Source organism: Malaclemys terrapin, chromosome 5 (genome assembly GCF_027887155.1).
Source record: "Malaclemys terrapin pileata isolate rMalTer1 chromosome 5, rMalTer1.hap1, whole genome shotgun sequence".
In the NCBI taxonomy this organism is placed as follows: domain Eukaryota; kingdom Metazoa; phylum Chordata; order Testudines; family Emydidae; genus Malaclemys; species Malaclemys terrapin.
In genome coordinates, this window is record NC_071509.1 from 46,395,139 (window position 1) to 46,410,828 (window position 15,690).

A 15,690-nucleotide genomic window follows, 5' to 3' on the forward strand; every position below is an offset into this window, starting at 1 on the left:
GGGGCGATGAGTCCGTGCTTTCCGAGCTGCGATCCAAAAGACGGAATGCAAAGATCTACGAGAAGATCTCTAAAGACATGGCAGAGAGAGGATACAGCCGGGATGTAACGCAGTGCCGCGTGAAAATCAAGGAGCTGAGACAAGGCTACCAGAAGACCAAAGAGGCAAACGGACGCTCCGGATCCCATCCCCAGACATCCCGTTTCTACGAGGCACTGCATTCCATCCTCGGTGCGGCCGCCACCACTACCCCACCAGTGACCGTGGACTCTGAGGATGGGATAGTGTCCACGGCTGGATCCTCGGACATGTTAGCGGACGGGGAAGATGAGGAAGGAGATGAGGACGAGGAGGCAGTCGACAGCGCTCACAACGCTGATTTCCCCGACAGCCAGGATCTCTTCATCACCCTTACAGAGATCCCCTACCAACCCTCCCCAGCCGTTACCCCGGACACAGAATCTGGGGAAGGATCAGCCAGTAAGTGTTGTAAAAATCTAAACATTTATTTGTAACAGAACAGGAATATTAACAATTTAAAAAATGGGTTTCTCATGATTAGTTTGATTAGCTTAATGGTTCAGTCATGGGCAGTGCAACTATTGAAAAAAAATCTAGCAATGTCCGGTTTTGCATGATTGTCCTGCCCAAGCCGCTCTACTGGTTAGTCACTGCTACAGCAGCTACAGTAAAATGCGGTCTATATGTCCGGGGATGGAGCAGAAATCCTCCTGTGACATCTCGAGGAAGCTCTCCTGGAGGTAATTGGAAATCCGCTGCATTAGGTTCTTGGGGAGAGCGGCCTTATTGGGTCCTCCGTAGTAGGACACGTTGCCACGCCACGAGACAAGCAAGTACTCTGGAATCATTGCTCTGCACAGCATGGCGGCATACGGCCCTGGTCTTTGGAGGCTTTCCCGGAGCATTCGCTCTTTCTCGCTGTCAGAGATCCTCATGAGGGTGATGTCGCTCATGATGACCTGCTTTGAATGAGGTAGGGGAATGTTAGTGTTGGGACTGCTTTGCCGTTCCTTTACAGAACTGTAACCGCTGGTTTGCAGCCACGCGGTGGAGGCGGGAGAGGGGCAGCCGAAAGGGATCGTTCCCGGGGACAGCCGCGAGGGTGTGGGACAGGAGCAGACTTCCTGCTTGCCGAATTGCTGGCAGCAGGGACCGACATTGATTTCAATGTGAAATGAGGCCATTGCTAATATTAAAGTTTTAAGCTGCCACAAGTCTACGGCTTACCATGTCTGCCTGCAACAGAAATTCCGTTCTCCTGAGAGGCTTCTCAAATGTGCTGTAGAAGACCCCAGGCACTGAATGCGAAGGCCGAGAATTCGACCTTGTGCTGAGTGCGCATGTGATAGGTGCTGTGCATGGTCTTGTTCACAGAGAAAGACTATGTTCTTTGTTCACAACTACATTTATCTTTCTGAGGAATTCACTCCCTTTTTCCCATTCCCACAGCCCCATCTGCGACTGTCTCACAACCTAGCCTGTCATCACACTCCCAGAGGCTAGCGCGGATTAGGCATAAGAAGAAGAGGACACGGGAGGACATGTTCTCGGAGCTTATAGCCTGCTCCAGAGCCCAGGCAGCACAGCAGACCCAGTGGCGGGAGAACTTGACCCGAATGCACTAAGCCAACATGGATCGGGAGGAGAGGTGGCGTCAGGAAGACCAGCAGGCGACTCAAACCCTGCTTGGACTAATGAGGGAGCAAACGGACACGCTCCGGCGCCTTGTGGATGTTCTGCAGGAACGGAGGCAGGAGGACAGAGCCCCGCTGCAGTCCATCTCTAACCGCCCTCCCCCGCCACCAAGTCCCATACTCCCCTCACCCAAAGTGCACAGAAGGAGAGGCGGCAGAGTCCCTGCTAACTCTCACTCCACCCCTGCAGAGAGCTCGAGCAGCAGAAGGCTCTCATTCCCCAAAATTTGACAAGTTCTTTCCTTCCCGCCTGACACAAGCCCCCGTCCAAGTTTCACTTTCCCAGTTCCATGTTTGGTTGATAATAAAAAATACGTTTGTTAACTACTGTTTCCATCATGTTCTTTTGCAGGAGGGGGGGATAGGGGGTTGGTAATTCGACAGGACAGTCACCTTTGGCAGGGTATATAGTCGGGGGCAGGCACAGCAGCAGGGCACATACATAGTGCAGTGATGCAGTGACTAGTTACCCTGGTTAGTCTGGGAGGTTGTTTTCATGTTATGTGGTGGGGGGTGGGTTGCTCTGTGACTTTGTGGCAGGGGAGGGCAGTTACAGATCTTAAGCGGCGGTCCTTAGGCAGGATCACAGAGCCACACAGCAGGGGATCTGTAACCGTCCTCCCCCTGCCACAAAGTCACATAGACCCCCCCATACACACAGTCCCTATCAGGAGGGGTGACAGGCTCCGTTGAAACAACCATCCCACCGCAGCGGAGCCTGTCAATCCTTGAGTTTAGAAGCTGCATTCGCGCCACTACAGTACACCTGCTCCGCACCACAGTCTGCGTCCCAGTTTTAAAAAATTCCCACGAATACAGTATTAAAGAAAACGGTGTGCTTTAACAAAGTAGAACTATTTTTATTTTGAAACGTGTGTTGGAAGTGGGGTGAAGGGGGTATGTAACTGGATAGGATAGTCAACATTAACTGGGTAAAGAAACGGGGGCAGGTTTAGCTTCTCAATACACAAACTTTAAAGTCACAGGTTACCCTGCTCACTCAGGAACTTTGCTTTCAAAGCCTCCCGGATGCACAGCGCTTCCCGCTGGTCTCTTCTAATCGCCCGGCTGTCTGGCTGTGAGTAATCAGCAGCCAGGCTATTTTCCTCAACCTCCCACCCCGCCATAAAGGTCTCCCCCTTGCTCTCACAGAGATTGTGGAGCACACAGCAAGCTGCAATAACAATGGGGATATTGGTTTCGCTGAGATCACAGCGAGTCAGTAAGCTTCTCCATCTCCCCTTGAGACGTCCAAAAGCACACTCCACCACCATTCTGCACTTGCTCAGCCGGTAGTTGAAGAGTTCTTTTTCAGTGTCCAGGGCGCCAGTATAGGGCTTCATGAGCCAGGGCATTAGCGGGTAGGCTGGGTCCCCGAGGATGACTATAGGCATCTCCACATCCCCAAGAGTTATTTTGTGGTCCGGGAAGTAAATACCTTGCTGCAGCCGTCTAAACAGACCAGAGTTCCTGAAAACACGAGCGTCATGAACCTTGCCCGGCCATCCCACGTAGATGTTGGTAAAACGTCCCCTGTGGTCCACCAGTGCTTGCAGCACCATGGAAAAGTATCCCTTTCTGTTAATGTACTGGCTGGCCTGGTGTTCCGGTGCCAGGATAGGGATGTGAGTTCCATCTATGGCCCCACCGCAGTTTGGGAATCCCATCGCTGCGAAGCCATCTATGATGGCCTCCATGTTTCCCAGGGTCACTACCTTTGGCAGCAGTACATCAACGATTGCCTTGGCTACTTGCATCACAACAACCCCCACGGTAGATTTGCCCACCCCAAACTGGTTCGCGACTGACGGGTAGCTGTCTGGCGTTGCAAGCTTCCACAGGGCTATGGCCACTCGCTTCTGGACAGTCAGGGCTGCTCGCATCCGGGTGTCATTGCGCTTCAGGGCAGGGGACAGCAACTCACAAAGTTCCAGGAAAGTTCCCTTCCGCATGCGAAAGTTTCGCAGCCACTGGGATTCATCCCAGACCTGCAGCACTATGCGGTCCCACCACTCAGTGCTTGTTTCCCGTGCCCAGAATCTCCTTTCCACGGCATCAACATGACCCATTGCCACCGTGATGTTCTCGGCGCTGGGTCCCCTGCTTTCTGAGAGGTCTGTGCTACTCTCAGACTTCAGGCCATCACCGCGTTGACGTAGCCTCCTCGCCTGACTTTTCTGCATCTGCCTCAGGGAAAGGTGTATGATAAGTTGCGAGGCGTTGAGAGCGGCCACAACTGCAGTGATGGTTGCAGCAGGCTCCATGCTCGCAGTGCTGTGGCGTCCGCGCTGTCACTGACTAGAAAAGTGCGCGAACTGATTTCCCGCCGGCGCTTTCAGGGAGGGAGGGCGGGAGTGATGGACGGATGACGACAGTTACCCAAAAGCACCCTGGACACATTTTTTTTACCCAGAAGGCATTTGCGGCTCCACCCAGAATTCCAATGGGCAGCGGGGACTCCGGGAACTGTGGGATAGCTGACCACAGTGCACCACTTCCAATGTCGACGCTTTCCCCGTTAGTGTGGACTCACAAAGTCGAATTACTGTCCTTAGTGTGGACACACACGTTCGACTTTGCAATATCGATTCCAAAAATTTGATTTAAGTAAAATCGAACTACTCTCGTAGTGTAGACAAGGCCTAACAGATTTTGTGGCCCCACATAAGGGCTTCTGAATGAAGCTGTTAAGGAGTGTGTGCATTCTCTGCATTGTAGCTCTTGCTTCCCCACCATGCAAGAATCAGAGAGACTTGATAACTGTGAGATGAGGGTTATTTGCCTGTTAAAGGGTGTTGGTTTTTTGGAATTGACTTAGTAAGAATTGGATAAACATGGCACCTTTCTTTATAGGTCTTCACTAATTACTTGCCTCACAGCTTTATTTGCTTTACTTCATCTTTGACTCCTCTATAAAATGTTTTGTGATACTTTGCATATTTTTACATTGTATCCTAAATATAATATTGCAGACAGAAAAATGAATATAAATAAATGTATAACGTGCCCATTATGTAAGTACTGTAATGCATTCCAGGATGGATTTCTGCTACTGTCCTGTTTTATAGTATTACTTGCATGTTTTAAGGCAAATAAGAGAGATTCCTGTTTTTATAAAAAGATTGAGTAATGTTTTTCTCCTTCTTCTCCACCAAACTGATGGATCTTACTGCTAACTTGATATTTGTTCTTTTGAAGGCTTTACTCGTCACATAGCACAGAAAGTGGGTCAAGATTTTGCTTATGCTGATGGTATTTTTACTTGCATGATGCCCATGCCCGGGAATCTGAGCACCTAACAAAATAGTCTACAAATTCATAAGTCATAAAAGAGGGAGGGGTGGGACATGGGGCTTCCAGGACCTGGGACAGGAAATATTTTACTTTAAATCTTCTATTTTCTTTATTCAGTTTTATTTTCTTAACCAGAAATAGACAGGGTTCCCAATACATACTCTAAAGAAACAGTAATTCCTGTGTAGAGATAATGTATTGTCTGCTTTTCAGTATTACAAAGGTTTTGTTTTTATACTTTTAGAAGTATTCTGTTAAATTAATTTCAACTTTTGACTGTGTGTAGGCAACCCTTACTATGACAGCCTGGGATCGCTAGGTGTGGGAACTTTGTTGGGAGTTGTATCAGCTTTTCTCATCTACACCAACACAGAAGCATTGCTGGGACGATCCATTAATCCTGAGCAATTACAGCGACTTACTGAGTTACTGGAGAGTGACCCTGTCGTTAGGTAAGATGAAGATCTTCATGATATAAAAGTCTCTTATCAAGCAGATCAAAAAAGCAGGAAACTAGTATTTGTCCGAGGGAAAATAGTTCAAGGGCATTTTAAGCCAAATTAAGTAATTGGAAACAAAGGAGCAGAGATACCTCTCTTGCATTGATTTTTCAGCCTGAATATGGCAGGATCAGGGTTTTGACAGAAACTTGGTTTGGTTTCCTGTGCTAAAAATTTTATTGACTGAATTGACAAACAAGAGAATTCAAGCTTAGCTGAAATAAAGCCTTCAAATGTGTTTTGTGGTGCACTATACTATTAACTACAGCAGTTGGCACAAGAATTTTGAGCGAAAGGGACACAAATAAAATTAGTCACGTACTGTAAAGTCATATTTCCTTGCTCTTTCAGTATCTATCTTAAAATTCTGGTACTTTAATCCCTTTAATTTTTAATAAAATAGGAGCTGACCCTTGCTTTCAATATCCTTTACCCATGGCTATTTTTTCTCTGTGTATTAGTAGCTGGAATATTTATGGTGTTCATCTTTATGTATTACTGTCAGTTTTGGTCAACAAAAATAGATGAGTCAGTTTCAATTTCAAGTACTCCTGTAGTACAGTGCTGTATCATTTGGGTTGCAAACAACAAATTTGAATAATATGCCCCGGGAAGGTTGCTGTAATCACAGAGCAGTGGTTTTCAACCTTTTTTCATTTGTGGACCCCTAAAAAATTTCCCTAAAAAGACCCCATTGGAAACCTTAATCATAGTCTGTGGACCCCCAGGAGTGTGCAGACCACAGGTTGAAAACCACTGTCAGAGAGATCTGGGAACCCTACTTACAACACCTCTCCCCCTGTCTAAGGTCCTGTCTGAAAATTCAAACATCAGGTACTAACTCTGTAAAACATTTGTTAACCACACATTAATATGAGTGGTGGAAGATGTTTTAACAGTACAGTTAAAAATCAGTTGTGTGACAGTTACAGAGCTAGCAGCACCTTTGACCCCTTTCTGGTCTCTGAGTGTACCCTCCCCACATTAAATATTAAACCTCTTGGCTTTACCTGTCCTGATATGGAATCCTGCAATTTCCCCCACACTTAGAGTGGGTCTCTGTGAGCCAATTGTGATTTCTCAGCAGGTCTCACGGAGCTCAGCACCTCTAAGTCTTACCTTTGGGAGCTGTAGCTAGTGGTTAATATGATGAAAAGAGAGGTTTCTTAAAACAAAGTATTGTTTAATCTTATCGGTAAGAACACCGCAAAGCATAGGAGAAAAAGGATTTTAGCACAATAAACAGTCCACACCTTTATCTTTCTTCCCCAAGACCAGGGCCAGCTCCAGGCACCAGCCTACTAAGCATGTGCTTGGGGCGGCACCTGGAGGGGGGCGGCGCTCACCCGGGGAGCGTGGGGCCGCGGCCGGGCTCGCCGCCCTCCCCCTGGCGCTCTGGCCGGCCGGGGAGAGCGGGGCCCCGGCCAGGCTCAGCACCCTCCCCTGCCGTGCTCCCCGCTGGGGGGCGGCGGGAGGCTTTTTTGCCTGGGGCAGCAAAAAAGCCAGAGCCAGCCCTGCCCAAGACTTACTATCCCCTGGAAGTTTAGGAGGGCTTGACTGCTTCAGACACCCTTCACAGGGCCAGTCTGTCTCTCTGTTAGCTTATTCTTCTGCGAACAGCTCACTGGCAACTGCCTCACCTTCTTCTCTCTCTCTTCCTCCTCCTCCTCCTCTCCCCCCTTGTAATTACTCAGAGTTCTATGCCAGAAGGGACCATTAGATAATCTAGTCTGACTGCCTGTCTATGGGGGGAGGGATAGCTCAGTGGTTTGAGCATTGGCCTGCTAAACCCAGGGTTGTGAGTTCAATCCTTGAGGGGGCCACTTAGGGATCTGGGGCAAAATCAGTACTTGGTCACTGCTAGTGAAGGCAGGGGGCTGGACTTGATGACCTTTCAAGGTTCCTTCCAGTTCTAGGAGATAGGATATCTCCATTAATTTATTATTTTTATTTATTTATTTATCCTAGTGGCTCCTACAGTGAGCCAAATAATTTATTTGACTAATAATGTATCTCCCAGAAAGGCATTCAGTCTCAATTTGAAGACTTCAAGAGAATCTACCCCTTCTCTTGGTACAGTAGTTAATTACCCTCACTGTTTGTTTGTTTGTTTTTAAAGGTGCCTAATTTCTAATATGAATTTGTCTGGTTTCAGCTTCCAGCCCTTTAATACTCAGTATTTTCCTCCCCGTAAAGGTGCTTATACACTGTAATCAAGCTACCAACTCTCCATCTTCATCTTGGTTGAGCTCTTTAGGTCTCTCACTGTAAGGTATTTTCTCCAGCCCTCAAATTGTTTTTGTGCATCCTCTATCTACTTGAGGCCCTCATCATCCTTTTTAAAATGTTGACACCACAACTGTCTGCAGTATTCCAGTATCGGTCTCGCCAGTGTCACAGGCAGAGGTAAAATCACCTCCCTACTAGTACTTGCTATTCCCTGTTTATACATCCAAATATTGCATTAGCCCTTTTTGCTGCAGCATCACACTGAGAGCTCATGTTGAGTTGCTTGTCCACTATGACCCCTAAGTCATGTTCAGAGTCACTGCTTTCCATGGTACAGACCCCCATTCTGTAGGTATGGTCTGTGTTACTTGTTCCTAGATTTATAGCTTTGCAGCGGGCTGTATTAAAATGTGTTTTGTTTGAATGGGCTCAGGTTACCAAGCAGTCCAGATCACTCTGTATGAATGCCCTGTCCTCAACATTATTTACCACTTATTTATTTAATCAGAATGTCATGTGGTACTAAGTCAAACACTTTATAAAAGTCTAAGCATTGTACATCTGTGCAGTTACCTTTATCACCCAAACTGTTAATCTCTTCAGAGAATGAAATCAGGTATTTTTTTACAAGATTTATGTTTCATAAAACCACGTTGAATGGTGTTAATTATATTCTTAGCCTTTAATTCTTTATCAGTCGAATCCTGTATCAGCTTTTTTATTATATTTCCTGGGATTAATGTCAGACACATCAGCATATAGTTGTGTTACCCCATTTGTCTTTTTGAATATTGACACAACATTAGTACTTTTCTTGTCTTCTGGAATTTCCCCAGTATTCCAAGTCTTATTATAAATTAACATCAGTGGGCCAGAGATCTCTTCAGCCAACTCTTTTGAGAAATTTGAATGCAAGTCATTTGGGCCTGCTGACTTATAAATATTTATACTAAAGGATTTTATCTAACATAATTCTCTGTTACTAATTGCCTGGAAAGCACTTTCACATCCTCATGATTTGAGTACAATAACTTGCTATCTTCTAAATATAAAACAAAAATATTTATTGAATTCTGCCTTTTCTGCATCATCAACAGTTTTATCGTCTCCATCAATACGTTCCTAATACTTTAAAATCTCATTGTCCTTAGCCCTGTTGACCATGGGTTTGTCCCTGATGTTTTCAGCTTCCCTTATCAATTTTCTGCACTTCATAACTTCTGATTTATATTGATTGCTGTCTCTTTTCCCCCCTTTGCCATTTGTTATATATTGAGTTTTTTATTTCTAATTGCGTCCTTCACTTTGCCACTGAACCAGATGGACTTGAGCGAAAGGTGGACTCTTTTCTGATTGTGGAATCATGGCTTTTTGGTCCATATAATAAACTCTTCTTAAAAAAGTTCTCATCAATTTTGCTTATAATCTTCTTCATCTTTGGGAAATTAGCCCTTTTGAAACACTAAGTGTGTGTGTGTATGTATGTATATATATAAAAAAAACCACACACTTCCGGCTGGGACTGTTCTCTGTCCATATTTAATGTAATCAGGTCATGTTCACCAGTCTCTAGGCAACCACCAGCTTCCAGTCCAGTGATGAATTTTTATCCATCACAGTGAGGTCCAAAAAAGTTACCTCATGGGCACAATACCTTTTGTGTTAGAAAATTATCTGGCATTTTTAGAAACTCTAATGTTGGTATTACTGACATGAGTTGTCCAGTATACATCTTCCAAATAAATTTTCCATAACAGTGTTTTTCTTTCCACACCTTAAACAAGTGTTTAAGGAATAACTCATCCTGTTCTCTACTTTGATTCTGTGACACAGACTTTAATTAGCATGTTGATCCATGTGCATTCAAAATTCTGCACTTTTGGGTTATCGGTAACTATAATACAGTGATGGTGTTGCTAATGTAGAGTACCCATCCCAAAACACCTCTTTTATCTACTCTGTCTCGTCTGAACAAGTTATAACCAGTGATTTTAGCATTCCTGTTAATGAATTGCCCCACCAGGTTTCAGTAAAGCTAGTTTTATCGAATTCCTTCTCATCAGTGAACCTTTCCAATTCTTCTTCCTTGTTACCCAGACTCCCAGCATTGGTATATACACAGCTGAAAAATTATTTCTTTTTGCATTATTCATCACATCAATTCAATTTGTTCATGAAATGTCCAGTTTGAGTTTGTATCACCTTTATTCCCTGGTATTCAACATCCTCCTGTCTGCTCCAGCTTGTGTCCTTTTGATCTATTAGTACTCAGCTTTAGCAAAACAGCTGCAACTTTGGTCAGATCTTGGAATTAGCAGTTTCATAGTTAATAGTGCAGATATTGTTTTGTAAATCCTGATCTATTTACCAAGATGTGTTTTATCTGGAATCATTGTGTTGCTTTCCTGTTAAGCTTGCTGTTAAACTAGCCCCCCCAAAAGCACACAATGAACATTCTAATATAGTTGTACAGTAAACTATGTCCAGTCGCATTCAGTATTAATAAATTAATACAGATCAGCTCCCACATCCGTCACAGTTTTCTCATAGGTATGCCACTTCTAAAATTAGCTTTTCTGTTAAATAAAGTTATTTCTAGTGGGGCAGCCTTCAGGTGTGAGGGGAGACTTGTTTTTATAACTGCTTATAAAGTTGTTGACAACTTTGCCAGTGGGATTTTGGTAGTTTCAAGGCCAATTTGCGAGAGATCTAAATAATTAGTGTAAAATATTTAGAGCTTGTTGGGAACTTTCTGTGAATTGTTTACTGACATAAAATTTTTTTTTTACAATTAAAGTTTTTTTCCCCTGGGAAAATGTTTAAATTTGCCAAAATTTTCAATTTTCAGTCAGGAAAATCTAAGTTAAATATTTCCTTTTGGGACAATTTGACCTTATTGAATTTTTTTTTTTTTAAACTGATGAAACATTTTAAATTTTTAAAAATAAAAGCATAACAAACCAAACAAAAATCAACCTATGTGAACTGCAGTTCTGGCTCTCATTCTCTCCTATGTTTTGGGGCTCCTGGGAGGGCTACATGTGTCATTAGGCAAAGCACTGATTTCTGCCTGAGTTGTAAGGTCTATCGCAGAAGTTACATGACTCTAGGTACATTATGATCATTGTTAATATGTCAGTACAAGTGCATGTGTTCCAAACCTCATGTTCAACCACATGGGCTGTGCCATTCTAAAATTCCATCACTGTATAAACAAAGACAGAGACATTGTTTTGGACACTTTTTCATGGAGTTATAAGCTTGTGACAAGTTGTAACGTGCACAGTATGCTTGGGTCAATGCGCCTATCAAGAAAGCAGACCAAGCTTGGTATTATGATCCTAACGAAGGCTCAGATGGGAACTTACTAAAATTAGTTTTGAGCATGCCTTGAGTAGAGCATACGGAGCTCAGCTACCAACTTCTTTCACTAGAGTAATGCATACCACATAATAAAATCTTTAAATATTTGGATCCTCGTGTCCCTGGAGCTTTAGATTCTTGGCTCCATTTCTGAAGCAAAGATAATGCAGTATGGTTGCACTTCTCCAGCTGGGACCTCTCAACTGCCATAAAGTCGGTAGCGCCTTCTCCTCCACAAATTTCCCTCCTACCCTTGCCGTGTAGCCTGTCTGCTTGATGTGGGGACAGGACAGAGCTCAACTAATAGCAACTTTCATCTGGTGTATGGCCTTAACAAGATTATAGTCCCCTGTGGTAAATTAGAGTAGGTATGTCGTGGGTGGGGGAGAGCTTGAAAATCTACGAGTAAGCAGGTCCCTGATGGATGGGGGACACTTATTCCTGCATCAAATATAACTTGGCACAGGGGAGAATCTGTCCTTTATTCTCCAAAAGTGAAGATGTTTTAAGTGGTAGCAGTCAAGGAGAGGAAGTGATTATCTGCTATTGCTGTTCATTGAAGACCTAAGTTGTCATAGATCACTACTTCTTCTTCGAGTGCTTGTTCATGTTGATTCCAATCAGGTGTGCGTGTGCGCGCATGTGCACAATGGCTGAAAGATTTTTCCCGTAACAGCATCCGTTGGGTTGGCCTGGGCGCCCCCTGGAGTCGTGCCTTCATGGCAGGCGCCTAATATAGAGCCCTGCCAACCCGCCACCCCTTCAGTTCCTTCTTACCGCCAGTGACGGTGGCTGGAACTTCCCTTGGCTCTTGCTCAGCAAGTTTTCTTCTCTATTCCATGTATATAGTTAGTTAGTTGTTAGTAGTACTCCAGTTAATAGTTAGTCTAGTTAGTAGTTGGGGGTTTTCCCCCACTCCGGACGCAGTGCTGTGGCATATCGCGGTCCCCAGGCTTTAAGAACTGCGTGGCTTGCGCCAAGCACATGCCGAAGAGTGACCTGCACTCGTTGTGTCTTTGGTGCCTGTGGGAGACCCATCAGAAAGATCATTGTAAGATCTGCCATGAGTTCCGACCGAGAACACTTAAAGAAAGGGAACAGCGGCTGAAGGTGATCCTCCTGGAGGCAGCCTTACGCCCCCACTCCGATCCGGGCTCGAGAGACCTGACCCCTACGGCGGCATCCTCGACACAGAGTGCCCTGGCGACTTCGGCGCCAAGGGAGGACTCCTCCAGGGACGCTTGGCACCGCCACGGCTCTTCATGGGGCCCATCTGATAGTAGGCACCACTCCCACTCGCGGATACCGCAAAAGAAGAAAAGCCCCAGGCAGGCCACTCCTCAGCATCTCCTTCCGGGGCCATGTCGACTCCTGTCCAGGTGAGGCAGTCGAGTCCACTCCCACCTTGATCACTGGTGCCTATGCAGCAGCTTCAGCTCCTGTCCACGCTGGAAGCTGCTAGAGATCTCCTCCACCTGACGGCACCGTTCTTGCCTGCCAGGGAGGAACCCTCAGCACTGATGGAGCCCCGTCCTCTGGTGCATTCTAAGGGAAAGCCGGCTATGATGTCGAGGCGCTCCCCTTCGCTGCCTACACGCTCCGACAAAGAGCCTTCCTACTCCCCGAGCTCTTGACTTTTGAGGCACTGAGGATCGGCTCCTCCGTGGTCTTCAGTGTCTGAGACCTCTGAGTCGGAGCCCGACTTCCATCGCTCAAGTAGGAGCAGAAGCCGTAGAGCGAGGTAGGGCAGAGACAGAAGGGAGCAGCAGGCATGGTCTCCGCAGTGGCAGAACCCACCTCAGTGGCCCTTTGGTCTCCCTGGTCTTATCACCAGGGCCAAGGAGGACCCCAGGGCCCACGCTCAGCGATGTCTTCAGTGGCCTCTGCCACTTTCGTGCCGCCTTCCGTTGCGCATCCTCCCCCGGTGCCTACGGTCCCAATGCCTTTGCCTCCGGCACCATGCTCTGCTCTGACTTTGGCACCGACCTTAATGACGTCGACACACCCGTCTCCCATGCCTGCACCGTTGTCGATGTCGACCTCGATGCAGGCACCTACGGCCCCGGTGCTGATGTCGGCACTGGGCCCCCTGACACCGGCGGCTCCTGTGAGCGTGTCGATGCAGCTACCTCCAGAGAGACTGATGCTGACGCCGACGTTGGGTACAACGCCTATGGTCCTGGCACTGTCATTGGCACCACCTCCTCCAACGCTGCCCCGGGAGTCACGTGACCCGTCCGGGGCAGACAGTAGGGAGCTTCCACTACCTGCACACTCTTCCTCCTCGCCGGACGAAGTGTTGGCAGGGATGACCGTAGCTCCTGCATTAGAGCATAAGAGTCCTACAGCAGTTGCTATGCAGGGCTGCCCAAGATCTGGGCATCAAAGCCGAGGAGGTCATAGAGGACACGGATCCCATGGTGGACATCCTAGCACCCTTGGGGCCTGCACGGGTAGCGTTACCCCTCATAAAGACGGTGATGGACACCACGAAGACCTTATGGCAGACACTGGCATCCCTGCCACCCACTGCCAAACATAATCAGCAGCGGTATTTTGTCCCCTCCAGAGACTTTGAGCATCTCTACTCCCATCTGCTTCCAGATTCGCTGGTCATCGATGCGACTAACCAGCAGGAGAGACAAGGTTTCCAAGTCTTCTCGAGTCTTCACCAAGTGCATGGCAGTTGTCGCCACCTTTCTACGGAGACACCAGGTCGAGGTGTTCCCGTACCTCGATGATTGGCTGGTCAAAGGCCGATCCAGGGCTCAAGTGGAAGCTCAGGTGGCATTCATCAGACACCTTCGAGAATCTGGGCCTGCTACTGAACGAGGCGAAATAGACTCTGTCCCCCATCAGAGGATATAGTTCATAGGGGTGGTTCTGGACTCAACCCAGGCCAAAGCGTTCCTCCCACGGGCGAGATTCCAGGCCCACAACACCATGATACAGGGACTCAGGAAGTTCCCCACCACCACTGCGAGAAATTGTCTCAAACTTCTCGGCCACATGGCAGACTGTACGTGCATGCTTCGGCACGCCAGACTCCGACTTCGACCGCTTCAGTTGTGGCTTGCGTCAGTGTACAGACCTGCCAGGGACAGCGTGGACAGGATTGTGACCCTGCCTTGCCCCATCCTCAACTTGCTCCTGTGCTGGACGGACGCTCAGCAGGTGTGTTCAGGAGTCCCCTTTGCTGTCCCACAACCATCCCTAACGCTAGTGACGGATGCATCAGATTTGGGGTGGGGAGCTCATCTGGAGGACCACAGGACTCAGGGCCTCTGGTCAGACAGATCGCAGTCTTCATATCAATGTCAGGGAGCTCAGGGCGGTGCACCTAGCATGACTGTCATTCTGCCCATATCTAGCAGGTCGACGCGTATCGGTCATGATGGACAATATGACCGCAATGTTCTATATCAACTAATGAGGGTGCACGCTCCTCTCCCCTGTGCCAGGAAACCCTCCAGTTATGGGACTTTTGTATAGAGCACTTAGTCGACCTGCAGGCATCGTACCTTCCAGGGTTCCAGAACGAGCTGGCGGACCGCCTCAGCACGACTTTTCACAGGCACGAGTGGTCCCTTTGCCCAGATGTCACAGCTTCGCTCTTCCAGACGTGGGGTTGTCTACGGTCGACCTCTTTGCCACGCAACATAACAGGAAGTGTCAGCAGTTCTGCTTCTTCCAGAATCACAGTCCGGGCTCCACAGCAGAAGCGTTCCTCCTCCACTCGGGGGGACCACTTCTGTACACCTTCCCACCCATAGCGCTCGTCCACAAGGTCCTGCTCAAGATCCGCAGAGACCGGGCTCGGGTCATTCTCCTAGCACCAGCCTGGCCCCACCAGCATTGGTACACGTCTCTCCTAGATATGTCCGTGGGAGCCCTGATTACCTTGCCGCTCTTCCCGGACCTTCTCACACAGGATCACGGCTCCAGCACCCGAACCTCCAGTCGCTGCATCTTGCAGCATGGAGGCTCCATGGCTGAATCTGTTCGAGCTCTCCTGTTCAGAACAAGTCAGACAGGTTGTCTTAGGCAGTAGGAAACCCTCCACTAGGGCCACGTACCTGGCCAAGTGGAAGAGATTTTTCAATCTGGTCAGCTCAGCGCGACTTTCCCCCGGTGCTGGCCTCAGTGCCCCAGATCTTGGATTACCTTTTCCACCTAAAGCAGGAAGGTCTCTTTGTCTTTTATAAGAGTACACCTGGCTGCCATCTCTGCTTTCCATCCGGGGGTACAGGGCCGATCGGTTTTCACTAACCCCCTGGTTGGTCGCTTCCTGAAGGGCCTCGACAGGTTGTACCCGCACATCCGCCAACTGGTTTCTGTTTGGGACCTTAACTTGGTCCTCTCTAGGCTCATGGGGCACCCCTTTGTGCCTCTAGGAACATGCTCCCTGCTCTACCTTTCCTACAAGGTTGCGTTCCTGGTGGCGATAACGTCAGCCTGGAGGGTGTCTGAGCTTAGGGGTCTAATGTCCAAGCCGCCCCACATCATGGATTTTTAAGGACAAGGTTCAGCTTAGGCCCATCCGGCCTTCCTCCCGAAGATGGTATCGCAGTTCCACATCAACCAGGACA

At 47.6% G+C, this 15,690-nt stretch overlaps 1 protein-coding gene across 1 annotated transcript in view; it reads left to right on the plus strand.

Moving 5' to 3' along the window:
* Nucleotides 1-15,690, plus strand: part of SLC30A9 (solute carrier family 30 member 9) — a 68,870-nt gene that overhangs the window by 42,489 nt on the left and 10,691 nt on the right. Inside the window, exon 15 of the mRNA XM_054028836.1 lies at nt 5,296-5,461. Within this exon, the coding sequence (XP_053884811.1) occupies nt 5,296-5,461 (166 nt within the window). The remainder of the gene's footprint in view (nt 1-5,295; nt 5,462-15,690) is intronic.